The 27,992-nt window shown below is 39.6% G+C and overlaps 3 protein-coding genes across 3 annotated transcripts in view; 1 reads left to right on the top strand and 2 right to left on the bottom strand.

The window, feature by feature from the left end:
* Positions 1 to 2,950: 2,950 nt before the first annotated feature.
* LOC144654027 (patched domain-containing protein 3-like) lies at positions 2,951 to 12,794 on the top strand. The gene is made up of 4 exons (XM_078514147.1): positions 2,951 to 3,009; positions 9,386 to 10,597; positions 11,079 to 12,223; positions 12,586 to 12,794. Exons 1-4 carry the CDS (start codon positions 2,951 to 2,953, stop codon positions 12,792 to 12,794), a joined length of 2,625 nt encoding a protein of 874 aa, XP_078370273.1.
* LOC144655322 (monocarboxylate transporter 13-like) overlaps positions 6,530 to 27,992 on the bottom strand; it is a 109,009-nt gene continuing 87,546 nt past the window's right edge. The window contains exon 6 of the transcript XR_013571068.1: positions 6,530 to 6,682. The gene's annotated coding sequence lies outside the window, so the exon portion shown is untranslated. The remainder of the gene's footprint in view (positions 6,683 to 27,992) is intronic.
* Positions 15,846 to 27,984, bottom strand: LOC144655317 (endothelin-converting enzyme homolog). Its single transcript, XM_078515539.1, has 17 exons — positions 26,558 to 27,984; positions 24,802 to 24,855; positions 24,464 to 24,577; positions 24,245 to 24,325; positions 23,666 to 23,793; positions 22,688 to 22,910; positions 21,770 to 21,868; positions 21,393 to 21,479; positions 21,144 to 21,247; positions 20,566 to 20,624; positions 20,428 to 20,482; positions 20,108 to 20,175; positions 19,360 to 19,490; positions 18,836 to 18,901; positions 18,401 to 18,499; positions 18,082 to 18,158; positions 15,846 to 17,280 (listed from the first exon to the last, which is right to left on the bottom strand). The coding sequence occupies exons 1-17, from the start codon at positions 27,296 to 27,298 to the stop codon at positions 17,160 to 17,162; spliced, it is 2,307 nt and encodes a 768-aa protein (XP_078371665.1). The 5' UTR covers positions 27,299 to 27,984; the 3' UTR covers positions 15,846 to 17,159.

The following is a 27,992-nucleotide window of genomic DNA, read 5'->3' on the forward strand; positions in this document are numbered from 1 at the left end:
ACAAATCATTTAACAACTTTCTTCTTCAAGAAAAAAGCTATCAATAGAATATTAAAACGAAGCACAGCGTGATTTTATGTTTACTCTGTTTCTGTTGGTGTGTTTTGTGTTTCGTTGTATGTGTTGGCGAATTAAAGATATCAGTTACTTTACAAATTAAAGAAATCGTTACTTTACATCGTTACAAGATATCGTTACTTTATGCCTCAGTTCCCCTTAATTTCTGTTAACTGTTAAGTCTAATTACTTTTACTATTACCCTTCGGACCGCACAGTTTCAAGACGCTTCGTTCCCGCCAGCTCTGGATATTCAACAATCTCGAGCCCAGAGTCCGTCTAGTCGGTCAGCGGTATGGGATGGACTCTGGGAAACTGGAATTGATCGGAACAATTTCAGGTCGATTTCAGGAAGAACCTTGGTCTTCCGTTTTTTATTGCGCATGCTCGTAGTTCCAAGCGGAAGTAAATTTCCCAGAACGGAAGTAAATCGAGAAAGTTGAACTACAGTATTACTGGTGTTTATTGATTCAACAAAAGTAACAATAACGTCCTGTAGTCAACAAAAGAGAGAGTTAACAAAAATGGGTCTGGTGTTTTGATTTTTAGTCTCTTTCTTGAGCATTCTGCTATGTTTGTTTTAAATCAAAGGTGTTGTTAGCCTTCCAGGATTCCGTCTGAGAAGACTGCGTGCGTGTGTCCGTTGTTGTTTTGCAGTGGACAGCTAATAAATTTACATAATGCACAACACACAGACAAGCTATTGTTCTGTTCATAAAAAAAATTTGTTTGGCGACTTTCGCATATTTTTGTTTGGCGACTTTTGTATATTGGAAAGGCTTCTCGCTGACAGCGCAACTTTTCAGGATAGGCTGCATGTTTTCGAGCAAACAATTTTTTCCTCGCTGAATGGCGGTGATATTAATAAAGACGTTGAAGGCCACATGCACACCGGTCAACGCTATACAAAAGGCGTAATTAGCATTTTGGCGACTCACGTGTGTTATAATTTTTGTACAATTCATTTTCTTCAGCAAAACAACAACGCATAATGTTCAAATTCAGCGTCATTTGTAATTATTTAGATTCGTGCACTGTCTGCCATATTCAGTTTTTCAACCGGAACGGAGATTTGAATGAAAACAGTAGTTCTAGCGAGATTTGTAAGTCAACTATAAATTGAGTTTTCAATCAACCTTGTCCTTGGTGACGCCGTCGTTTGTTGTTTTAAAACTCCGTTCAGAATCGATGTTTAAAGGAAGTCCTTTTTTTATTCATGGTATCTTTTACGTTCAAAGAGAAGGGTAGAATTAGAAAATACTTCATTTATTTAGAGCCATATCACGATTTCTTACGTTACAAAATTAAGCTGATACTTCTGAACATTTGGCCATGGAAAACAAAAAATGTTTTTCCAGGGTTTCCGGTTTGGTTTACTTCCGGGAAGATTTTCAGACTTCCGTGTTGTTTTCTATTGTTCTGTGAGGGCCAATAGAGAAAGAGAAATACATTTCAGTTTCCCAGAGTGTGTACCGGCGACCCTACCGCTGACCAACCGCTGACGGACCGCGGAGCCGGGAGACACTCTGGGCTCGAGATTGGATATTCAATTGAAGCGAAATATCATGACTCGACGCGCAAAATCGTTCCCAGGCTGTCACCGTGCAAACAAGAAACTCCAAGCATAGAACAATCAGTGGTTTCGCTCAAGATTATTTTCATTTTTGAAATCATTTTGTTTTCATTTATTTCCTACAATAATTTGCTTTTGTATTTTGATTAAAAAACAAAAAGACATTTCAAAAACAACACAAAATATAACCTAAAAAAGGAAAATAAAACATAGATTTAGAAGAAAAAATTGTCAAAACAGTGGGTGTTTTGCTATGGCAGTCCTAGGCCACCATAGATCAGTACATCCATTCATGTCTTGAAAATCGGATTAGATTCGAGTGGACACTTGACAAACCGTTTTAAAGCTTTGCAAAATATCTGTGTCCACAATTCCGACGGTCGATCGAGTATTCTTTAAAGCTGTATTTATGAATTTGAACTCCAAAAAAATGTGTTTTGAGTTAACAAACGGAAAATTACCGTCAGAAAACCGCTAGGGGCATTTTTTCTGTTGTTTGCTTTTTTGTTTTCCCGAAGGGTAGCGAGTCATTCATGTGAGACCTTTGCTTTGGACGTGAGGCTAGGGATATGTTTTTATATGTCTTGAATACATTTAGCAAGACGTGTATTGAATTATAATAGCGTGGCTTTGCCTTGAATAATACATTAGTTGTTCAGTCACACCGGATGTTGTTTTCGGCCCAACTTAAAAATCTTCAGGCGAAAGCTTTAAATAATAATTGACAGTTTGCTCAAACAACTTGCAAATTTGCATAAAGATGCACCGGAGTCAAGTTGACAAGTTTCCGGTTTTCGTCCCGAGCGACCAAAAAAATTCCGAACAGCAAAAGTAGCGAGAAAACATTCATGCACAGCAAGCCAAAGGCGAAGCTGCCCAAGTAGAAATTATCTTGCATAAACACAAGACGGAAAAAATTGGAGCTCAGAAAAATCCCCCCTAAAAAAGAAATAAAATCGTCTAGTCCCTAAGCTGCGTTTTTTATTACCTGTCACGCGCTAATTTTTACTCAGATCAGGCGTCACGTAAAACACCTTTGCAATCTTGTAACAAGGTGTAAAGAACCTTGTACTGAAAGTGAAAACACTAAAACTTTTCGCTTTTGACGTGACTTCCTTGCTGTCTGAGGCGCTTCAGCCAATACGGAAGTCACGTTGTGCCGTAAGCCATCGAACGCAAGAACATGAATATTATAAATACCGGTAACAAAGCGATCATATAAATAACCTGCGATGTGATTTCACCCACAACAGTGTTTTTGCAAAGGATCGAAACAATTTCTTGTGACACTGCAGTTGTGAGAGACACGAGCGTCTTGTCATGGCCAAGTCCACTGCGGTAGCTCTTAAAGAGGTCAAACAAGATTTAATCCAAGCAAGGTTAGTGTAGCTTTTGCCATGGGGTATTCTCATGTATTCTATCAAAGTTCTGTAAAGCCTGGTTCTCATATGATCGTCCCGATCGTCTCTGTCGCTTCTGTCGCTTCAAAAAGTTTGCTTGCTCCAATCACCTCAGACTTTGCAAACGACAGAAGCGACAGAGACGATCGGGGCGATCATATGAGAACCAGCCTTAACAAAGCAATCCAAAGTTCAGTCTCCACGCTCGACCGCTCTGCCCAGTTAATCATCTTATTGTTCGTTTTTGTTTTGTTTTGTTTTGTTTTGTTTTTTTCATTTTTATCGGCGTTGCCACAAGAAAAGATATTTGTTTTCACCGGGAGTCGATCAGAATTTCCCTGGCGAAGAAATTGAATCATCAAAATTCTGATTTTTTTAGGGTTGAAGTATGACGGGAACGTGTCTTGAAAATCGGATTCCGGATTCCACACTCGAAAAACGATTTAAAGCTTTGCAAAATGTCTGTGTCCACATTTTCGACAGTCGAGTATTTGAACTCCAAAAAGATGTGATTACTCTTACACACGGAAAATTGCAATCAGTCCAGGAATCAGCTAAGCGTAAAAACATGTTGGTTGAAATGTTTACAACTTGTGCCGTACGACCAGAAGCGGTCAGTTTTTAATAGTACCCCCTAACCAGCCAACTTTCAGTGCAGAATAGAAGGATTTTGTTTGTTTTACTTTACCAATAACAATCAGCAGTGAAGACAAGCCAAGACAGCTTTTGTAAGGTCCGCTTATGTAGCAGTTTCTATTGTTTTAGGGTGAAGGGATCATTGTTTAGCAAGACGTGTATTGAATTATAATGAGTAATGGCGCAGCTTTGCCGTAAATACCACATCAGCTTACTGAGCTTACATCGTTGTTCAGTCACACCGGATGTTATTTTCGGTCCAATTTGCTCAAACAACTTGCAAATGCGTTATTAATGACATTTGCATAAACGATGCACCGGAGTAAAATTAACAACTTCCGGTTTTTATTCAACTAAACCTCGTCCCGAGCGAGTCTGGCCAAAACGGCATTATTTAATAGAAATATTGTCATTATTTAGATTTTTTTTCAAAGTAAGAAATGGTTCTAGCCACATACAATACTCGGTTGCGGCTGAAAAAAATTCTTGCACTAACACAATAAAGCAGATAAAATAATCAGGCTGCTGATTGTAATGGGCGATGGGCATTGAACATTTTATGGGGACAGCCTGGAAAAAAGCTCAGATGAATACCCTACAGCTTAATATGCTTAGACATGTCTTTTCGGACTTGATATAAACTGATGAATACGTTGTCAGGAGATTCATAGAGATTCCTGATGTGAACTTTGTGCGATAAGGCTACGGCAGGATTCGATGCCGCGTGTGTAGAAAAAATTGGAAATTTTGAAACTTCCTACAGAGATATATATATATAGATATTTTTTTACAATCTGTCGAAAATTGGGATAGAATTTTTTTCAGAGAAATTAAAGGAGGGTAAGAGTCAGTAAACTGCAAGCGGAAGTTAACGTGACCTGGCGTGACATTGTTACAATTACGTGCACACGGCAAGCGACGAAATTGAGTAATCCTCTAATTCTATAATAGCTCAGGACATTAAGATTATTCTAAAAAAAATGCACCTTAAGTCATTTCCTGATTCATTTTATTGCTTTTTGAACAGCCAAGTTTCAAGGCGCTCCTTTCGATTCTGGTGCGAAATTTCGTGACTCGACGCGCAAACCCATTCCCAGTCTCTCGCGTTCAAATCGCGCTCTGCCGTGCGACCATGGATAGACCAATAACTTGCTTCCAAGTAGATACTAATAATGATTATTTTATCCTTGATATAGCTTATACCGGCTACGTTTCATTATTTCTTGCCTTTGCATTCTGTGAAGAACCTTTTACTGAAAGCTTTACGTGACTTCCTTGCTGTATGAAGCATGAAGCCCTTCAGTCAATACGGAAGTCACGTTATGCCGAAAGCGCTCGAACGCGAAAACATGAATAATATAACAACAGAGTTGATGTTCGCGGGCGTAAATATGTTTTTGGCCCGACTCAGGCAGGCGAGGGCTAAAATGAGCTCTGAGAAGGGCCAAAAACATATTTACGCCCAAGAACATCAACTCTATTACTATTATAATCATTTCAGAGGGCATTTAGTTAAGGAATCAAAAACGGTAAGCGATATTACTTGACCACTGCCGACTTGCGAGTCGGCGTTTATTTCTGATTGTAAACCAGGTTTAAAAGTTTACAAAACTTGGCAGAAAACCGCAAAATTACTCAAAACAATCTTTGCTTGAAAAGGAAATTACAAAATTCCATCGGCAGTAAAGAAATAGTCGTTATTTAGAAGTGTTAAAATTAATTGTGCTGTTAAACTGAACTGGCAGTTTGGAATATGCCTGAAATTCGACTGAGCGAGTTTCGCTCGACGAAGACAAACTAACATTTTCTTCGCCGCCTGGATTCCTCTTTAAGTTTCTGTAAATACTACTTATTAACCGAGAGTGAGGTCATTACAGGGGAATCTCAGACCGAGGCCTTGATGTATTGACCGAGCGACAGCGAGGTCAATACATCAAGGTCGAGGTCTGAGATTCCCGTGTAATGACCGAACGGACGAGGTTAATAAGTTATTTATTATATGGCCTTTAAGCACTATTCAAAAGAAGAGTACAGTATAATCAAGCGAAAAAACACTGGAGGTAAAACTTGCTCTCGTTCTCTGTGGCTCTCTTCGTCGCTCATACTAAAGAAGTATCGGTTTGTTTATATTTTTCTTCCAGTTATTAAAAAGATAGTTACATTTTGTCGTCATTACCGAATGGTAATGAGGTGTAGTGATCATTCTTGAAGTGACGTGTTTCCCTCACTCGACCACTCGCTCACTCCATTCTGATATTAAACCGCAATTAATTCATGCATTTAACGGTGAACGTGCTGACAGAAAGGTTTTATAAAAACGCCATTCAATCCATGTCTAAACAAATTATTCTCCAACCTCGTTCCCAGGGTCTCTCTCTTTCAGGGAACTGAATTGAACTTTCACAAAACAAATCGAAAGAGGATCAGTTACACTTATCCTCTGGTGATAAAAGAGAATAGAATCCGCTCTACGAAGCCTCAGAGCATAGGCTATCAATGACCCATTCACGTAAGAAAACATTCAAAGACGCGTTTTAGTAAACACAACATTCATGCACGTTTTTGTTTCGCGTGACATCATCTTCGTGTCACGTCATCCGTTTTTCATCTTTTTGAGTCGTGCAGAAACGCGCATCTTTCTCTCAAATTTTATTCGCTGCTCAAAATAACGCTATACGTGCTGACGGAGAAGTAAACATTTTCATTAAACAAATTTACTTAATGTTTAAAAGGATCAAATATAAATATTTTAGTGGTGAAAACTGAATAGCGCTTGACGCCTGAGAGCACGAGCCAAAAATGCGAAGGTCGGCACTTAATTCATCGAATTACCATGAGGTTACTCGAAGAGCCTTTGATTTTTTGTTGTTTTTGCCCCCTCGCTAGTAGCTTTTACTCACAACTCAAAAACCATCGAGCCGAGAAAAATTTTCATAATGCCCGGTCATTACAAGAAAATAATGCCCGCTCAGCAGCCAATCAGAGCGTGCGTACTATTGTAGCCATAAAATAATTCCTCTTCATTTAGCTGAGAAGACTGAGAATTTGCTTCCCCGTTCAGTCCTTCAACAATTTTGTCGTTATAAAGCTTAAAAACAGTTTGCAATTGCAGATGGAAGCGTCTCGACTCAGGTAGCTTGAAGTGACGCCAGCTTTTGCCAGCCAGCAAGAAAACGGCGCGAACAGTTGAATGGTTTTCAGTTCTGATTGGCTGGCTTCGTTATTTTCTTGTTTGTGATTGGTCCACGGCAGCGGGCTAAAATATATCTTAGCACGTTGAATTCTCCATTTTAGCCCACAAAATACGCCACAATGCCCGATGAAATGATTATAATATATATTATGACAAAGCGGTCATATCAATAACCCGCGATGTAATTTCAACGACAAGAATGGTTTTTGCAAGTGTCGAAATAATTTCTTGTGACGTTGCAATTGCTTGAGTCACAAGCAAAGCGTCTTGTCATGGCTGTCACATGCGATTCCCAAGTCACACTTGCCCACAATGTTGATTTTTATCATCACATTATTTTTATTCAATAACATGGTCACAAGAAATAGCAAGATGACAAAACATTATTTTAAAGATATTTTTATCACCTAGGATTCCAATCCTAGGAGATAAAAAAACATTTCCAGAATTGATTCCCCTGTGAATAAATTTAACAGTACAGGAAAACGGTCTGTTCGAGAAACAATTAGCGATTATATAATAGACCTTATCACGGTTTTCGACGCCATTTTAACGAGTAGGCAAAGCGGGAGAAATTACAGTGTTTGTATCGGAATCTGACGGCAAATATCTTCTACAAAAATTGAATTCTGGACAGCCGGTGAATAGCCCATTTCCGAGTTCTCGCATTTTAGAGATCTGGTGCCGAAATCGGCTCATGATGATCCTTTGCTACCATCGCTTAATTGTATACCTCTCTCTCGCAAATAATTTTCTAATTTATCGACCTTTAATTTCGAGAAATCTTCACTGCATGTTGTTTTTTCACTCTAAGCCTCCATGTTTGATGGAATGCAATGCACTTAGCCTCGATCTCATGAGCCGATTTCGGCACCAGATCTCTAAAATGCGAGAACTCGGAAATGGGCTATTGTAAAGTTAAACTAGTAATAGTTCTCACTATAAAGCTGCCCCCGCCTTTTTATAATTTGTTTTTACATCAATAGTCTAAGTGGATTAGTGGAGTCTTTTTTATAACTATTGATGCCGATGGACTGCACACCTAGCGCGCGGAAATAACACCCAGCGGAAATAACACATAACACATTATTCGTGGTGAGATCACGCAAGCTTATTTCCGGGCTTATAATATTCAACTTACAATAAATAATTTCCAGGCCAAAAAGCCTAAAAATTCCCAGAGTAACAAAATATGGCACATTCAAAGATTCGAAAAAACAATTTTTGATCCTTAATAACCCGGGAGTAATAACTATTCCACGGTCGAAGAGAGTCCTCATATTCGGATATTCGTTTCTACGAGAAAAAAGGTTGATCTTTTCGAAACAGCTATCGAACAACTGGAGCTGTCTAACTGTTTTAAATAAATGTTCTTGGCCTGGAAGCGAAAACCGCCACAGGCTTCGTCTTGACAACTGACTTGTCAAAGATGCGGCAGAATTTTCTCACCTCTTTTGATGAAAATGTCTCGCGAGTCTCAGCTCTCAATACCTCTTGTAAAATCTTTTTTATAATTAATCTCAGTTAATACTTACTTAAATATAATCTCTGGAGTGTGTTTCGCCAAGAACTGGCAAAACTCGGTAGTAGCTGGATAGTCTGTTTTTTAAAAACAGACTACTCAGTCACAATTAAAATTGTGGCTTAGTCTTTCGGTCTGTTGTGATTCGTGTTTGACAAATCCGGTTGAACAAATGGGTCTTTCAATTCAGCGAACTTATCTTGAACAAGATATCCATCTAGCTTTGAATTGTAATTTTTTAGACGTTTGAGTAACAAATCTTAAGCTTATTGCTCGCAGTATGGCGGCGAAACTCCCAAAACACCTTGCGTGCTTGCCGTGAAATTAACCGAGACCACCGTGCGCGCCTTGTTTTATCAAATCGGGATCGCGTCGCATACTACCATACATTTCTTGTATATTTCTTCATATATTTTCTATTTTTCTTATCCCTTATATATACACGCGGGGACTTCTATGATGCCTCCTCGGGTTTTGGCCTCTGGGCCAAAACCCTGCGGGGGCAAATACTAGGCAAAAGATTTTATTTGCCGAGTTTGAAGGATGTAGCTGGGCTAGAAAGAGTTCAGTTACGTTTTTAATTTTCCCATACATTTGTCTGTATTTTTTTCCGCATGCAACTTTTGCCTTCCGTTGATTCAAGTTGCGGTTGTGTACAAAATTTGTAAACAACAACACAGGGGTATATGGACCATCGGGGCCATCGTGATTGAAGTTTACTTGAGGACTCCAAGTGGTGCCCCTGCGTTAGTGAAAAATTCGACATTCAGGAGGAATACTACAGCACTTTTTCTACCGAGCACGAACTCAAAAGTTGAGTTATAGAAAATTCTGCTCGACTATGGCACATAAGGGCAAAAATTTTTTCTCTCAAATCTAACTGTCATGTTTTTTTACAAGCTCGGTCCCCCTGAATTTAAAACGTAACGAATGATTGGGTGTATTTATTTTATTTTAGCAAAAGTTTTTAAAAAGGTCTTCTCTCCAACCTTATTTATCCATAGATCCTCCAAGAGACATCGTTTTAATCTGTGTTATGAATGGTCCAAACTGTACAGTTGGTTCGTGCGTTTTCTTCAAAACCTCGTTGGCCATCTGGGAGAAAACATAGCGAAGCGACCGTTAGTTTCCATCCAGGTCTGCATTGCGTTCATTTCATTGTGTGCAGTGGGATTTGCGTGGCTTAAAGAAGAAAGCAGGACTGAGAAACTATTTATTCCCCAGGACAGCAGAGCAATCAAAGACTTGGATACGGCTGAAAGGTTCTTCCGCCTCAAGGTCCGTGACGAGGGTGTCATTTTAGTGTCCCGTCCAGAGCATCTCAACGTTCTCGCTCCTGAATGCCTGAAAGAGGCCCAAGAGGTGCACAACCAGGTCATCACGTTGAAGTCCTATTCGGAGTTTTGTTTGACTCTTTCAGGACAGAAGGCTAGTTCTTTGAAGGACTGCGTGATAATTGCACCATTTGAAATTTTCCAAGACAGGAATTTTAGCAATAAGACCTTGACAAAAATCCAAGCGGAAGTTAATAAAGCGTACAACAATAAGAGCTTGGTCATGAGCAATGGTGAACTCTTTCAGCATAACTTTCGCCGGATGTTTGGTCATGTGACAAGAAATGAAACCGGAATAACCGGTGCAAGCGCTTTGCAACTCCTGTATTTCATCAGGGATCCGCACGAAGATGACGTCAACAAAAGGGTCTTGGAATGGGAGAAGCGCTTCTTGGACAAAATGTCTTCACTGTCTTCGATGTGTTTCGATGTGTTCTACGAGGCGGAGAGAAGCATAGACGACGCCATTGCAGATAATAGTGGCACAGAAATGATTCTGGTACCAACAACGTTTGTGCTTATGATCTTGTTTGCTTGTATAATGCTCGGCAAGTTTTCCAATCCGCTGACCGGGCACTCGCTGCTGGCCATTTCAGGAGTGTTCGCAGTGGCCCTCGGGATTTTGGCGGGAATTGGAATTGGCATGTGGTGCCGAGTGACATTCGTGAACATGGTTGGCGTTGTGCCCTACCTTGTGTTAAGTATAGGCATCGATGACATGTTCATCCTGGTAGACGAGCTGGATCGACAGCCACGCGAAGCCGGCGTTGTCAGAACTGTTAAGGAAGTGATGTCACGCACCGGAGCAACAGTTACTATGACGACCATGACGGACTTGGTTGCATTTGCCATCAGCACATCAACTGCTTTTCCAGCTGTCAGGTAAGGGTGTGGTATGGCCGCCTCTGTGAGATCTTTTCATATGTACAACGCGGCATTGACAAAGGAGTTTGCGAGAAATACATCTCTTTCGGAAAAGAACACAAAAATGGGAATGAGGTTGCTGAAAGAAAGAAAAAACGTTAACCATATAAACAGTTCAAGTGCACAACAAGACAAATTAAGCAGCGTTTCACCTCCGGCCCGATACTGCAAAAAAAAGCAGTTTCAAAAAGGAAACCAGATCTGCTCCTTGATGTTTTTTGCGCTTGTATTAACGTATAGGACGTTATACTTCCAAGTTATGTTTGGGGACGTTGAATTAAATCAATGTTTGGCTGCAAGAAATTAAACCTTCTATGTGGTGCGAGAGGGCTGTTATATTATACACGGCCGGCTTTGCTTGATGATGTCTGATAACAGTCGTCGCTTTTTATTTTTGAATAATCAAAACCCTTGTCTGCTTGTTTCCCTTCTTTTTCAGGTACTTCTGCACGTACGCTGCCTTAGCTCTTACTCTTTCTTATGTCATGATGATAACCTTCTTCGTGGCTGTAATGACATTTGACATAAGAAGATTTAAAGCTGGACGGAGAGATTGTCTACCGTTCTGCACAGCACCACTGCCAAAACAGGAAGAGGCGCCCTGGGTAGAACCGCGCCCGCAGACGTCAAACCGCGTAATGAAGAAGTGGGCAGAATTCCTAATGCTTCGCCCAACAAAACTCTGCGTGCTGCTCATGTCTGTGGGGATCCTCGCCATGGGAATCTACGGAACGACGAAGGTAACCGAAAGTTTTGACAGGAAGATGCTGGCTAAAGATAACTCGTCGTTTATGAAGTTTATCACTGTTCAGGAGAAGTATTATGAGCAACCCATTCCCGTGAGTATAGTGCTTACTAGTGATGTCAATTATGGAGACAGTGTCATTCAAGAACAGATTAGACAGCTGTCAGTCATTGTAAAGGAGAACAGCCACTATCAAAGCCAAACTTTGTCTTGGATGGACGTTTTCACGATGTTCTCCATCACACACAAGATAAACATGACCGGACCGAATTTTATGCCTGCGCTAAAATCATTTCTCGAAATTCCAGAGTTTTCTTTTTTGAAGCAAAGCGTGAAGCTTTCCTCTAATGACAGCCGCGTGGTAGCATCCCGTATCGTGGCCTTCATGAAGAACAACCCAAGCTCCACGTTTCAGAAGGGCGCCATGTTGACAATTCGCGAGGATTTCGCCAATAAATCTCCATTGAACGTGATTCCGATCAGTCGTAACTTCATCTTCTTTGAACAATACGCCATCATTGCCACGGAGACCACAAGGAACCTTATCATAGCGGCCCTGGCGGTACTTGTGGTGACGTCCCTGTTCTTGGTCGATTGCTCAGTGACGGTCCTTGTGGTGGTGAATTTCGTGGCCCTTGTTCTTGAGCTGTTTGGCTTGATGTATGTCTGGGACGTGTCGCTAAACGGTGTCTCGATGATCACTCTTGTCATGGCCATCGGCTTTGCTGTGGACTACAGTGCGCATATTGCGCATGCGTTCGTCATGTCCAAGGAGGAAACTGCTAACAAGCGAGTTATCGACGCTGTTGTTACACTTGGAGCTAGTGTTTTCATGGGAGGTAAGCAGTTTACTCCTCTTCCACCCGAACCTTTTTGGTTAACTCAAAAGTCATTCGCTTCGCACATTTTTTATCGAAACTATTATTTCTCAAGGGTGATCAAAATCTAATTCAGTATAATGCAAGTACGCTTGGAAGCAGACAGATTACATGTAAGACAATAAAGAAAATTGTTTTACCAAATTCAAGAGGTAAGAGTGGCGGAGTTGACAACTGTGGCAGACGAGCGAAAGTAGAAGGGTTTAGAAAGAGTGGTGAAGTCAATCTCACTCTTTGCTCCCAGCCGTTTTCCGCGCAGCTCCCGAGCTAACCCAATGCCTAGATAAGGCTAATATGTAACTCTTCTCAATCCTTTTAAACAGGTTTCAGCACTTTCCTAGGGATGCTGGTGCTAGTGTTCGCCACGTCGGAAATCTTTCGCATATTCTTCCGTATGTTTATGGGTATCGTTTTGTTCGGACTTCTTCACGGCCTCTGCATCTTACCCGTCCAGCTGTCCGTGTTCTGGTGGCGACCAGTTGCTGCTCAGAGTGATACGAGGGCGCAAATAGCACAAGAAACAGATGTGTGAAGATATGTTTTTAAAAGAAAACAACAACAACAACAACAACAATAATAATAATAATAATAATAATAATAATAATAATAACAACAACAACAACAACAACAACAACAACGGCGGCGACGACGACGATAACGACAAATATGATTAACAGTCTCTTAATGGAATGCGCCATTTTGTGATTCTCAAAAAAACGTCTTCCTCTAAGAGTTCTCCTCTATCTACATGCTCCGCTTCCTCCCAAAGGGTTGTGGATAGAGATAAGTTCTTTGGGAGCGTAATAGAGCGTTTACGGTAGATTTGTTTGTTTGCAAAATGACTTGCGCAAAGTCATTGTCTCGCTTGCATTACTCTGATATAAACGCACAGTTACAGCAGTATGATAAAGCGGTTTAATAGTGGTTAGAGTAAACAGTTTGGGCTAAAAGCAAGAATATCGTGTTAGTATTGCTCACCTTGTTTTGAGTAAGGTTGTATCATTGTGTAAATAATTAAATGAATATGGTACCATTTTGAAGGTAAAGGTGTTGTTTTGGAACTTTTTCTAAGTGACAACTATATCAGTTCTTCAAGCGTATATCAATTTTTTCTGAGAACGACTCCTTAGCTCCTAACCAGCCTCTTTTGATAACGTGTTATCAGCACACTAGTAGTGTTTGAAAACGCTTGGCCTAAGGAAACATTTTGAACAACCATTAACTAGAGGATTAAGATTACCTAGAGAAATTACGTCTGCAAACAGTTGTTATATAAATTAAATTATACAAAAAATTTAAGAATGTAAAATATGCTTTACATATTGAAAATCGTTGATACATGCATATGGGTTATTGCTAAGAGCGAAGTGAATTATTTATGTCCTATTTTACTGAGACCTCATGATCAATTATTTGTTAATGGAAGTACCCGGTCATATAATTTGTTATGTGTAGGTACTTGTGACGTTTACAAAGATCTCAAAATTGCACGAGCCTTTAGGCAATTGTACGAGGTCGTGCGATTTTTTGTTTATAGTATACTCAGCAAAATTAAAATTTGAAACGGTAAGCTTTAGAACTTCTCGGTAAGCTGAAACCTTCGAAAATCTTCGAAAAAATATTCGGAAGACTTCGGTTCAACTTCAACTTCGGAAATCATCGGCAGTATTCTGGTCAACTTAAGAAATCTTCGGAAGTCTTCGGGTAAATTTAGGAAGTATTTGAAAATGGTCGGGTCAACTTCGGAAAATCTCGGAAGTCTACTGGTCAAATTCGGAAAAAAAGAAATAGGTACTCCTGGAAAGTACAATTTGGGATTAATTACACTGCTCGCGTCCAATCAGAATCCAGTAATATTGTTGAGTGTGCTATAATTTATAAAACAATTCTTCTTTCTTCTCCAAGATAAAAGCTTACAGTATCAGTAGCAAGTCAGAATATATAAACGAACGTGATTAACAGCGTAGTTTTACTCTGTTAGTGTTGGTGTGTGTTGTTTTTATACGATGTATGAGTAAGCGAATTAAAGACTTCATCGTTATCTTACAGCCCCCAGCTGTGCCAGTATGCTTTATCGTTATGTTACAGCAGTGCAGTTAAGTCTCCTAATACAAGCATATGTATCTTATAGCCTGAATTTCAGACGCCATCCTCTGGTCGCCGGCTCCCGAAAAAGACAAGAAAAAGAAAGAAAGTCTTTCTCAGGAAAGAGCGACCGGAGTAAGACGAGCAAAATTCATGGTTAACGTATGTACATAAAATGCTCGAAACTAATAACTTCACGGTGCACATGCACAAGGAAATGGTCCAATCATATAATTGCTCGGGAAATTATGATAATTTTGACAAAATAATTGCACGTAAAATCATTTCCTGATTTCAATTATCACCCTTTAATCATTCTTGTTTCAAAGCGCCTCCTCCCCGAAATTTCATGACGTCACCAAATGGATCCACACGCAGACAAGTTACCAGGCTCTTACGTGTCCTTTGCGTTCGCCCGCAGAAGCACCAAAGGACGCTAAGGGACTAAGTTTTTCATTTGAATTACTCGTGCTTGCGCATGCGCGAGCTCGAGCAACGTCACAATGTCCGTCACAATATATTGAATCAGCAATGACAACGGGACTTGTGGACGATGGCTTGAGCGGAGGGTCAAAGAAATACTGAAATATCTGTCATTTGTATTAACGGCTCTGTCTGGGATGCCATAGGTTTTCACTTGTACTGACAATTATGAGAAGCACTTAGTTGTTAAATTTTATTTTCTTTTAACACGCTTCTTTATTAAAATTGCCAATGTATTTTCATTTAACTGAAATATCATTTATGACTTATCTCACAGAAATACGTACTGATTTCAACACCCAATCTAACGACTTCATCTAACTGAGCTAGATCATGGAAAGGTTTGACTAAACTAAAAGCATGTATACTTACTACTGAACAAATGATAAACGACGAAGGTGTAAGCTCCAAACATAAATTACTAGACAGATTTCAATGAAATGCTTCATTTTTATCTTCGTTGACCCTAATAATATATTTACGTTCTCGAGGATGCAAAAAGCAGATAACAACCATACCTGATATTCGCGGACATATACAAAGCTGAACCCTATTTTACAGCTAGGCTGTGCGTATATTGAAAAGAATATAGACACTACCTCGTGGATGTTACACTACAAAACAGCCTCTCATCTCGTAGATATTTTCTAGCGTGGCTTCCCTGCGGATTGTATTTGGGGGAGAAGCATTGCGTGATGACCCATATGCATGTCCATATATGGCTACGTAGGGAACTAGTTAAAATGTAGACTGTTTAAAAATGTATGTGAATATTCCAAGAAGTAGAAGTTCGCCGGAAAGGATGACCAAAATGGCTATTATATTTGGCCGGTACGGGATAAACAAAATGGCATGCATTGAACAAACTAAGTTTAGGGTTCTAAAACTGGGTGAGGGCAAGTCTGGATCTCTGCGGGTTTTGGAGCCAATGCGAAGGCACTTCTGAGCCTGGATAAAATCGTCGAGTTTTGTTTTGTGGAATCTGGAGCCTGTTCATAGGAGCCTGGAGCCTGGAGCCTGTTCATAGACCTATTTTATCAGTCTTGGAGCCCAGACGTCTTGTACTTTTAAGGATGGCATGGATTCCAAGTCCTCTTGAGACCTCGTGTGTTGCAGACTGAAACATTTTACTTATGGATCTGTGCCATTCAAATTTGATAGAATTGAATTGGAAACGTCTTTGCCATCTCAGGGTGGAATTCATCTTGTAAATTACTCCTAATTTGTCATAATTTGTTGTATTCCTTTCATTTTTAAACTTCTGTTCCTCCTTAAAACTTCACAAGAGTGTTGGGAGTATGCTTTAACGAATCTACATGACGTGCAGGAAGAATGTACCTTCATCTACCGTGACGCCATGCATATGTTTGTTATGCAACTTCTGATTCTAAGCTAAACTGACCCTGGAATAGTCCACTATTTCTGGCCTTCTTTACGCCTTACCGAACGCTTCACTCACAGGATTGAGTGACAGAAAGAGGGTCCGATTTCTCGAGCCTTGTTGGAAGTTGTTTGGCTCAAATCAGTCGAAATGTGCAATTCACCCCGATTTCTAGAGCTTCCTGATATCTCGAACCAGTTTCTGATTTGACGCTTGGAGGCTCAAGAAATCGGTATTCCACTGTATTATTGGCCTTAGCTACTAACTACTTTAAAGTAAGTGATCACAACTCTAGGGCAAATCTTAATATACTTCAACGAATGCAAATACGCTGGAATGCAGAAAGCTAAATTCTTATATTACAAAACACGACAAAAAGAATGGCGTGGCGTGTCACAGATTTGCCTGGCAATTAGCAGTGGCAGTGGTCTGAGGCATGCAAAGTCACGTGTAATACTTTACTTTTGCCAATATCCCTGGACAATTAATACCCTACATAGGGCAGGTATTGTAAGGGAAGAGTCCCTACAAACTGAAGAGCAAGCTAGAAAATTGATAAATTAAAACATTAAATTACGCTATGTTGTTGGGCATTTTAAATTCGCTAAATTTACGGCTGCACTATTTTTGATCCGTGAATGCTCATGTCATTCTGAAAAAGATTTCTCGTAGCTCTTCCGGTTTGGCAATATCACGTGACAGGATTGAGTGACCTCGTAAAACAAAGTTGATTTTTTTTTTTTTTTTATCATGCGACCGGAAGGAATGCAAGTGGCAAACAAACCTTAAAATTAACACACGTGGTGGTCAAGGTGCAATCTTTTAAGATTGCAAATAAATTGTACATTACATTAATATAAATAGTTTCCATTCCCCTAAGTGATTATCTCCTTGCATCTGTGACCAGCATCGAAGAAATCGAAGGTGGAACATCTCAGGAGTCACGCCCTAAAGATGAATTTCGTCTTTACACCACACGGCACACTTGCTTGTCGGGTTCATAGGCTGGCTTGGTTTACATTTAAACGCTTTGGCAAAGTCATACGAGTTGGAAAGCGTTCCTATAACCCTGTTAATACCAAAAAAGAAAATCCAAAAATGCTGTTACAACAACAAGAACGAGATCGACAACAACAACAACAAAAGTAAAAGCAACAGCATCACCAATCTACCGGGGGTCTCCTACTATTTATTTAAGTAGACACGCTGGGATGTTCCGTAGCAAATCATTTCACAAAAGCCATGGTTAAAAGCTGAAGAGAATACGAAAAAATCTAATGTACTTAATAATTGGCCTTCCATTTCTTTAGTCGGGGAAGCCTAGTGAGTGACCATTTAAAAGGACCTATAAAGGGATGCCTTCTTTTGGTCCTTTTTGTTGTCAATATTTTAAATTTGCCAAATATGTAAATAAAAATTGTACCATTTTTCTATTTGAAACTGTGTCACTGTTGGGGAATAAGGGTATGTGAAGCGTCAAATGGTCTGAATAGGCCAGATTTGGGTCAGATTTAGAAATTTGAATCGGCGAGTGGCAAACAAGGAAATTGCGTTTATTTTCTTAAGTTAAATGAAAAGCCTCTTTAACAGCATTGCAGAAAAAGTAACCGCCGAATGAGAGCGACTTATACGGTCAACTATCAAGGGTGGGTCTCGATGGCCTTAGTCAGTTTTGGCTTAGGCACGCGAATGAACACATGTGGATAAACATCTAACCGTACCCGTCAACCGACAAAGAAATAAGGGTGCTTTCGCCTGCAATCGTCAGAGAGTAACAGTCAAATTCCTGCTTTTGGAAAGTCGACCACCAAAAGCCACCTTTAATTTCAGTGCTGCAAATCGCAATTGATCAAGACGGATTTACACTTACCTAAATTTCTCCTCAGAATGTCTATCACTTAATGTCGCCAAATACTGCTCCGTAGGACGACTATTACTGCAATATGCCTATAGCAATAAAAATTAAACGATGAGTTAGAGAAACCGAAACGTTTATAGTTTATGCTACTATTGTAAACCCCGTAGGCTCATAATACGACAAAATTGTCCTCTAAACATCATTATCCAGAAATGCAAGGCAGAAGACGAAGGCTTGCTAGCAGATTATCTCAACTCTTACTAAAGGATATGTATAGTGTCCCGTTAGAAGAATTTGTATGTTGATATGAGGTTAAGGAGCAATGTATCACCTGACCAAATCCTATGTAGAACAACTGTTCACTTGTGAAATTGATTCCTGGTAGACGCCATGATTCCTGGCCGTTCTTTTCTAACCAGTTCTTGTAGGCCTGAAAAAATATGGACGTTAGTTAAAAGTGGAAAGTGTTTACATACAGCTGGATGGAGAAACGAGCGTGAGGTTTGGGAGAAATCCTGGTAAACAGTCAAAATTAGCCCGCATATCAGACATTTTAGGGGGTGGGGAAGGGGGAGGGAATATCAGGAGAAAAAAGTACGAGCAAGGAGTAGAACGCGTTCCTTTCCCCCTCCCCCGGCCTCCTCCTACGTTTTCTCCCCGAATTCTCTCCCTCCGTCACCCCCTTATACTCCTGCTACGCAGCCTAGTTAAAATGCACTTATTTAATCTTTTTGTCGATCGACTTTACAACTTCATGTAAACCTACCCTAAATGATGCTTTGAAACCTCCGTTGTCAGCAATGTTTTCACCAAGGGTAAGCTTCCCATTGATCTGAAGTAAACAAAATGAACTATTTAGCATGCATAAAAAAACGATATGAATTAGAGTTTCAATGTATAAAGACAGTGATATGACATATGTCATATTTTCGTGCTGATTATGATCGAGAGTATCTGCCTACATATGCTGTCTTCTTAAGGCGGGGTTAGATTCCATAAGTCAGGAAAGGAGACATAAAATTAAAAGGTACTTTTTGACATGTTGCAAGAGTGGAAAGAGTTCAATAACAATGGGCAATTGGCACAATTTTAGCTGGCAGCTGACTCACGGCCACAACTTTGACTGCAAGCAAATCGTGAATGTTTAGTTACAAATGAACTTCCCGGTTCCATCCATACCCACGTAAGCATAAAAAGTCTACGAGAAGGGAAGATAACTTTGTGACAATTTCGATTACAAAATACCAAAATAAAATCATTAATGGCCTGCTGTTGGGTGTTTTAACTCACTGGATATTTGTCGCGAACTTTATACATCCAGTACTGATTCTCCACACATTTTGCCTTAGCGTTAAATCCATCCAGCGAGTCTTGAGACCACCACTGCGCGGTTAATTCACCATTTTTGTTGAACTTTCTTCCTAGAGGAAAAAAACAAGCCAAACAAATAAAAAAGTAACTAAATAACCCTCTTGCGGCAATAAAAATAAAATTTAATAATATTTCCAGTCTCTCGCATAAAAAAGATAAATAGAAAGTAATAATTAATATCCAATTAAAATCTAGGCCGACAACTAGGGCGTAACCGACAGTTGTGGCTTAACGTTTATCATGATCAAGATACTCCAATATGTTATTTAACAATTCGATTATCAGTTCGACATTTCTATGAGGTTTCAGTTGATGAGGAGACTGAAAGCGAATTCTAATTGTTTAAGTAGAATTCTCACTAAAGTCATTCCAATTGAACGATTTTCAATTATTTCCGCATTATAAAGAATAATTAATCTTCATACACTCCCACTTCGCGAAAAATTGCATACTAACGGCTGATTGTATACGAGTAGCTCAACCAATCGGATTGTCATATATGCATTAATTTTTGTAGATTTCTACTACTCAAATACCAATACGTTAAAACCATACGCAGTTCTGAAGACAAGATGAAAGACAGTGACTTTTGGTTTATGAATACTCCCCCCCCCCCCCCTTCCCCTGAAAAAAGAGGGTGCAGTGACTTTACTTTTGACTCTCTCACCTGTGTTATCAAATCCATGGGTGAGTTCATGACCAAGGATTGAACCAATTGCTCCAAAGCTCAGTGACCTAAAATCAAACCATAAACTAATTAATTGCAGCCGAATGGGCACAGAACTGAATACACATAAAGACCTATGTCTATAATATTCTTTATATCTTCGCGGGAATCACCGATCCATCAAGCAGCTTTTAGAATTAATACGTTTATTGACAAAAATATGCGAAACATTGAACATCTTTCTATAGCAGTTTAATTTTCTCAATTTTGGATTTTACAAAGACTGTCTTAAAAAATCTGCGTCTATAGGCTTGTCTTACCTAGGACTTCCTTTAGCGTAGAAAAATGGTGGTTGAAGAATTCCAGCAGGAATAACTAAATTTGAAAAAGTCACCAAGTGTTAATAAATTCAATGATCATCATGGAATTTGTTGAAAGGTTGTAGCCTTGTCACTCACTTATTTCGTTCTCGTTAAAACTGTACATTGCGTTGATCGTCTGTGGGTCCATTGGCCATCTAATTAGAAACAAAAAAAAAAAAAAAAAGAACAACAAGTTACACCTCCTGGAGCAATACTGTACTAATCTAATGCAGGAAAAGCAGTAGAAGTATACTGAATTAAAAAAGGGGACATTAATAGGAAAACATCTTGGTATCCACGATTGGTCTCGATCGTCTTGATGCAAATAATATTCCTTATGTACTTATTAAACAAAGGTTGATTGGCGAAGGAACGAAAGCTGGCGGACGGAGCGAGGGAAGGAGGGACGGCCGGACGGCCGGACTGATGGAAGGATGAAGGGCTGATAAATAAAATTATTTTCCAGTTTTAAATCGTTTTCTGATAAAGTTCAGACATGATGAATCGGGGTGTGCCATCAAAGTTTGCGGACGTCAAGGCTTTCTTTCTGATTCCTGCTGAGGTAAATCATGCAAATGGGGACCAAGGATATGCTCTAGTCATCCTCAATGAACTATACCTGACTACAACACGGCGGTTTCTCACGTTTGCCAAAATCACAAACAACAACTTACTCTTCTTTATCCACAGGTTTTCTAAGCTTACTAAGCATCCTCTGGTGCGCCATTTTTAATATTGCAATTCTGTTCTTGAAAAGACTGACGCTCTTTATTTCTACCTAATAATGAGAAAACGGACGGTTAAAGCTACAAATCATCGTGCTATTGCTAAATTCAGCTAGAATTAAAGATTAGAAGTCTAATTACTGTAATATTTTAAAACCAAGTACTGAAAGAACAACTGTTGTAACCGGCAGCACTTACGTGATCATACTTTCTGAACCTCTTCTTGAACTTTTCCGTGTCAATTAAATAATGCGGGAAACCAACCTCATCGTGCATGGCATCCGCCTTAAAGAAATAGTAAAGTGATAGTTACAATGTGAATTCAATAGCACATGTTTCCATTCCTTGGTTGCAAGTGAAAGGAAGAAGAAGAAGAAGAAGAAGAAGAAGAAGAAGAAGAAGAAGAAGAAGAAGAAGAAGAAGAAACCTGAAAGCTCGAAAAAACTAGGTATCCTTAACTTTCAGCAAAACCAATGTTGTGCAGCACAAATATGTCCAGACTGGTTATTGATAAAAAAATAATTATATTCTTCTTGTTAAGATATTAGTAACAGTATTGTTATAAGTAATCGTACCTTTTCCATCACCGCCATTTTAGTATTGTTGTCCATCCATGGAATGCCGTTGACGTTATCTTTGAAAGCGTTACGCACCTCCACTATCATGTCCTCTGCCTATTAAAGGTAATCCCAGACATAAAAAGACAAGTAACTTTATGTGCGTGGTATACAGTCAACTCTCTCTTAACGAAAACCTCTATAAGACGGACACCTCCATAAGACGGACACCTGTTGATGCCCGGTCCCTGCCGTTTTTCAGTCATTACACTGTAACCAAACTCCCTATAAGACGGACACCTCCATAAGACGGACACCTGATGATGGTCCCTGCCGTTTTTCAGTCATTTTACTGTAACCAAACTCCCTATAAGACGGACACCTCTCTAAGACGGACAATGGACACTTTGAAACATTAACGGACGCTTGAGAAGTGTTTTTTATCATCATTTTATTAGCAAAAATACTTCCAAACTTCGTATCGACCTAAAGCAAAGTTAGTCAGCAGCTTGAGGATACGTGTATATCAAGCTTACTAACCAAAAACAATGACGCTTTAACGGAATACTTCTCTGCTTAAGTGTATGGGCACTAAAGAGGTCTTTTTCTACCTACAGTATTACAGTTTGTAGAAGCTCTCAACTTTTGCGTTAACAAGCGAATACGCTCCTTTGTTATTTTAGTCTTGTTGCAGTTTGCAAATGTTTGTTGCATTGTGCAAAGGTTTAGCTTTATTATCTTAGAATTACTGGTACGGTTTTATGTTACCTCGACTCTCTACAAGGCGGACACCTCCCTAAGACGGACAGTTGCGGCCGGTCCCGAAGGTGTCCGTCTTAGAGAGGGTTTTCCGTATTCGACATCATGTTTTCTGCTCTAACACAAAAAGGCCATGCATGGCTAGAATGACAATATCTACAACATCAACTTTCTCACCATTTGCTTGCTCTTTTTGCTAAAATGGTGCTCTACGTAAGCAGATCCTAAAATGTCCCCAAGAAGCTCATTTGTAAAAGTCACGCATGTCTTCCAGCGCTTCTTCTGTCCCTTGGAGCCCAGGACGCGCTCTCGATACTGTGTTCTTGCTTTGCGATAGGGCTTGGAAAGGAATGACACCTCGTCTTGAATAACATTCCACACGATGTAATTTGCAAGGATCCTAGAAGGACATAAAAGCATCGTTGGAAATGAAAGACTCATCTTCATGTCTTGTTTAAAAGGAACTGAGCTGGAGCACAAATGTTTGCAGTTTACGTTTAGCACGGCCTTTGTCCCTGCGCCACACATTTAACTAGATGTGAGCGGCACATATCGGACAATGACATCTGTGGCCGCTCTTATTTATTTGAGGATTTTATCCCGTGCTTCCACAAGCTTCTCAACGACAAAGACTATAGAAGATGATTGGATTGCACTCGTTGTCACTTGACATCAATAGACCTCGTGTGACTTTTGTACTTGGGAAGCAAACACAAATTTCTCCTAGTCCAAAGGGCCTTGATCGATTACTAGTTGGTCAATGGATAATGAGGCAGAATTGATATTTTAACATGTTTAATATTAACCCAAATGAAAAGCAATCTCTTTTTGGGCGTCAGTTTCTAAACAGAGTCTGACGGAGATTCGAGCTGTAATAAAGGAAGGTTCAACCATAGTCATACTCAGCCCTTGTATGATGTCAGTAGTTTGCGTCAATTTGTCCAGGGGCCTGCTTTGCTATGTTTTTACTTTTCTTTCTTACATAAACAGTGTGGCTTATCTAACCGCCATTTTTGTGTCCTATAGTTGCTACGTCACTTCGTAACTGGTCGATGATCTGAGTTGAGAACGACTTTTAATTGATTCTTAAACTTAAATAGCAATTTCCCGTTTTCTTTATCAGTTGTAACCAGGCTATAGGTAAGACATTTTTACCTCTTGGGGGTCTCTTTGATGATTCTTGACATGTTTTGGAGATATGGAAGAGAAGGAACAATTATTTCTTCGTCGTCTTTGAGTGTGTTGTTAGAAAACATTGAGGACAAATGATGCATCCAAGGATACTGTAAAGAAGAGAAGAACGAGCATTCGAAACTTCAAAATTACATTCAAGTGAGCTTAGCATTCTTCCAAAATCAGTTAAAGACCATTCCAACTTGCACATGAGGATGCACTCAGTGATCAACAAAATAACTTTTAAGCAATAAAGAAAGGCATAAATACATTCTTAAAGCTGTGAATAAATGTAATCAATGGTTTGTAAGTGATTTTCTTTCAAGTAACACTGTCAAACTTGAAAACGTCGGCCCGATATTTTCAAAGTTTTAGGCCGCTACTGTCCAATCCGTCCGTAGCCAAACCACATTTTTTTGACAATTTTCATGACTAGTACAGTACGTTTTAGCAATGTCAGGCCACTATTAGTAGATTTCCAATTAATCCTAACAGCTTCATTGCATTTTCAAATAGCACTAAATTATGGTTAAACCTCCCTTTAATTTAACTCTTTCTTACCCCGGGTGCCTCCTTCATCAGTTTACCAATGGTCAATCGATTGAACCACGATTCCGTCTTGTCTGCATCAGGAACACTGATCTACAAGACATCAATAAACTTCGTAATAGTACACATTTGCGTAAGATTATGAACAGTTTAACCATATCAGTTTTGAGTACAAGAGCTGTTAAAAATTCTGAATAGTAAATTTTAAAAGTCAAATTGCATTCTGCTTACCTTGGCCAATTTCTTTTCAAACGCCACAATCTCTTCAGCTCGCTTCGCCATTTCGTTGTCACCACCAAGCAGTTTTCCGACGGCTGTGATAAACTGTTTGTATGCCTTCATGATCTTCAATGCCAAAAAGAAATAAATCAATAAAAATCAATAAAAAAAACACGAAATTATTGATCGGGGTCATTAAAGACATGCCATCAGTACTGCAAACTGATGTGCCGTTGAACAACCCTTTCAAGTGGCAATTTAAGATTTAGAACTTTAATATTGATGCCAATGACATTTTTGGAGTTACACCTGTGACACTTTTACCATTCATTCAATTAAAAATTGTTTACCTTTGGGCTGTCGAAGTATACCTCTCGGGAAAGGCTTGGTCCGGATTGATCTATCTGGTGGTAATGGAACATAGGTGTTATGATTCAGTAATAGGCTAGGACAACCGACAAAAAATGCTTTAGAACTGTTTTTTTTTTTGCAACAGTTTTCTATTGTTACCAGGGTAGATCTGTGAAACGGAAGCTTAGAGTCAGGGGCGTAGCCAGCTTTTTGAAGAGTTGAAGGCCTGGCCAACCGCTTTTTTAGGGGTTGGGGTGGAGGGAAAAGACGGGATGATTTTGAGAACAAGACATCTATTAAATTACAACATTTTATAACAAGGAATGCACCATTTTTGGTTGTTCGTAAATAAACGCAATTTCCGCTAACAGCTCATGCCTGATTGTGCGTTTGCTTGTCACCTGGCTAACCAAGAAGGCTCCAAAGTTTCCACTCTGGATGAGCTTGAGCCATCAGGAAAGAGGAATTACGAGATATATAATGCTAAGATATGTTAAAAATTGCTTTCTATTTCCATCTTGAAAGTGCACCAGCTTGAATTTTTTCTGTTGTGCATTTTAAAAGTGCGAGTAAGCTGAAAAATTTGTAGGCCCGGGCCTACGGGTCTATAGGCTAGCTACGCCCCTGAGAGTAACTTTTCCTGGAACTAAAGTCGTGCACTTCGGACTAATAACCGGCCAAGTTACTGAGTCGATTTCTTTTCGGAGTTCAAGCCAGTTATTCCATCAAAATATTTTTAAAAACGGCAAACTTGTATAATTATTTTGTATTATATTTTGAGAAACTGCCGAATGTTAAGGCTACAATAATTTATTTTAGTTTTCGTTTTCCGGTTCATTCACCTCCTCCTTCTTAAAATCTATAGAAGAAAGTACAGGGGAGTGAAACAACGATTTCTTGAACCTTCAAGGGAAGCGAAAATTATTGGCTCCAGAAATAGAGAGTTCGAGAAATCGGCCGGGGGTAAATAGGCCATTTCCGAGTTACCTTTTGTCTCTGTTTCAAAACGAGTCTACTTGCTCAACCATTAAAATGAAAACAAGTTTGATTTCCATGAAAATGGACCTGTAGGTGAAACCCATTTTCATATAAATGGTTTCGCACATAGACTCGTTCTGAAACAGAGGCAAAAGGTAGTTCGAAAAAGGCCTATTTGCAGCCTCCCACTTGGTAAAACAAATCCAATTGGTTCGAGTTATCGAAAGGGTCGGGAATATAAAGGGCTCTAAAAAGGCGAGATTCTGAATCAAACGTCTGGAAGCTTATAGCTTTCCTTTACAGCAGGTACGCCCTACCAAATGCCACAAAAGATGGTAAAAATTAGCAGGTTAAGAACAGCCCCTTATACTTGTCACAATTGAATTAGATGGATAAGTAATGAACTTTTAAGACAATGCCGTAACTTTTGTTAACCACAGCGATGATAATTTAGAATTTTGAAAACAAATCAACCGTTATTTTGCCATCACAACGCCCACCAGCTTCTTTACAATTGAACTGGGTGTCCTTTTGTTTTCTTGTATTTAAGTATGAAAATAAATATTGCTTGTATGAGGTTGTACTGTCAATTATGAAGGCGATGTATTCACGAAAACAGTTTATCTAGTAACTACGAAAACTAACAAAGCAATTCTCTTGATATAAAGTCACGATTACATAGTTCATGAAAACATCAGATCTTTCCATCAGAAGCACTCCTAACTTAAGAACCTTACTTGCTATATCACACCAGGTTTCTTATTGAATGGCACTCACCTCAATTATGTGCCTGGTGTTGTTTATAGGATCGTCGCTAATGTGAACAGAAAACAACGGTCCTCCAGCGGAGGTGTATCTCCTGTGAATGTTCAACAGAGTTCTCTCTAGTTCCCAATCGTCTTCATTCCAGCCTGACTTACTATCAATGCTCCAAGAGCCGATGTCATTGATCAAATCTCGAAGCGGTTTATCCCCCAGGTTGTCAATAGTTTTCAAATCCATGCACGACTGGAAGAAGTTCTTTGGCAAGTGGAACAACCTCTTGCTTGAAGCATTGATGCCCTTTTCCAAGATGTGCCTCAGATTGCGTTCCACGTGTCCATTAAGCTTGGCAAAGGTAGAATAGGTAGATGAACTCTTAGGAATAGGATTGGCATTGATCCAACCTCCGCAGACATAATCAAAGAAATCTACACACGGATCCTTGGAGTGATCTATGGAAGAGTTTATGTATTTTGCTACCCTTTTGCAATCGCTTGTTTGGCAAATCTCGGGTTCTTCTTCAGAATGGGAATGTACATCACGCGCTGAGCGAATAGCGCCTCCTGTACTAACGAGTTCATCAAAATATGTTTTGCGCTCATCGCTGGTCGCCACATGAACAACAGCCACTACTAAAATCACTGTCAAAACACCAAGAATACCCATAAATCGTGCCCCACAGCCCCAAGAGGACGCTTGGTCGTTCATTTGGGGTCCTTCGTCGCTCCGCTTTCGTCTTGAAATATCGCGCCCCATCTGTGTGGTCTTTACTGGGGCTTTGTGATATCTCAATTATTTCCCCGATACCCCAAAATGATCTTCCCAATTCGCCGTATCAACTCGGTAGGCGATAAATTATGTACCGGTTCAACAGCGAATAACGTAATCATGTTTTGTAATGCACGAAGGGGACTCTCTACACATGGGGCACTGGTAACAAAAGAAGATTTAACAGTGAAACTAAGGGATAAGATAAAAAGCTTCTTTCATCTGAATAACCGTTGTACACATCGACAAGGGTTCCTTGATCGCTTCTTTGAATTCGGTTTTGGCTTCTTGTTTACTTACCTTCTTACGATCAACTGAGTTTTAACCCTGTGGCAATGAAAGGTGATTTACTACGCTTCGAGGAATGCTTTGTTGAATTGATCAGAAACGTTTACAAAATTTCTAGGCACCTTTCGTGAAAGCTTTTCTTTTGATAATATTTTTTTTCGGAATGACGGATGTTAAATATATCAGAAAATATTATTTTGATTGAAATAATACTAGTAAAATCGAAATTTATTTGACTACAAATGTGTTAGCTGGATCGGGTCGCAACTGGTACCAGTTTTGTTGAACGTAAACACAAGGTAGAGAGGAATTAAGGTATCTTTTCCTTTCGTTTTTGTAAATGATTCTAAGGCAGTTCCACCGCTAATTTATCGAACTAGCCTATGCTTCCACA

The sequence above is a fragment of the Oculina patagonica genome, chromosome 5 (assembly GCF_052425735.1).
Source record: "Oculina patagonica isolate OP01 chromosome 5, crgOcupat, whole genome shotgun sequence".
Lineage (NCBI taxonomy): Eukaryota > Metazoa > Cnidaria > Anthozoa > Scleractinia > Oculinidae > Oculina > Oculina patagonica.

Bases quoted from the DNA above. Each gene is read 5' to 3' on its own strand.
- LOC144654027 (XM_078514147.1), top strand. From the start codon at position 2,951: ATGGCCAAGTCCACTGCGGTAGCTCTTAAAGAGGTCAAACAAGATTTA. The intron at 3,010-9,385 runs GTTAGTGTAGCT...ATTTATCCATAG, and splicing joins CAAGATTTAATCCAAGCAAG to ATCCTCCAAGAGACATCGTT. The intron at 12,224-12,585 runs GTAAGCAGTTTA...CCTTTTAAACAG, and splicing joins AGCTAGTGTTTTCATGGGAG to GTTTCAGCACTTTCCTAGGG.
- LOC144655317 (XM_078515539.1), bottom strand. From the start codon at position 27,298: ATGGGGCGCGATATTTCAAGACGAAAGCGGAGCGACGAAGGACCCCAA. The intron at 24,856-26,557 runs GTGAGTGCCATT...CATTACCACCAG, and splicing joins ACACCAGGCACATAATTGAG to ATAGATCAATCCGGACCAAG. The intron at 18,902-19,359 runs GTGAGTTAAAAC...TGTTTACTTCAG, and splicing joins AAGTTCGCGACAAATATCCA to ATCAATGGGAAGCTTACCCT.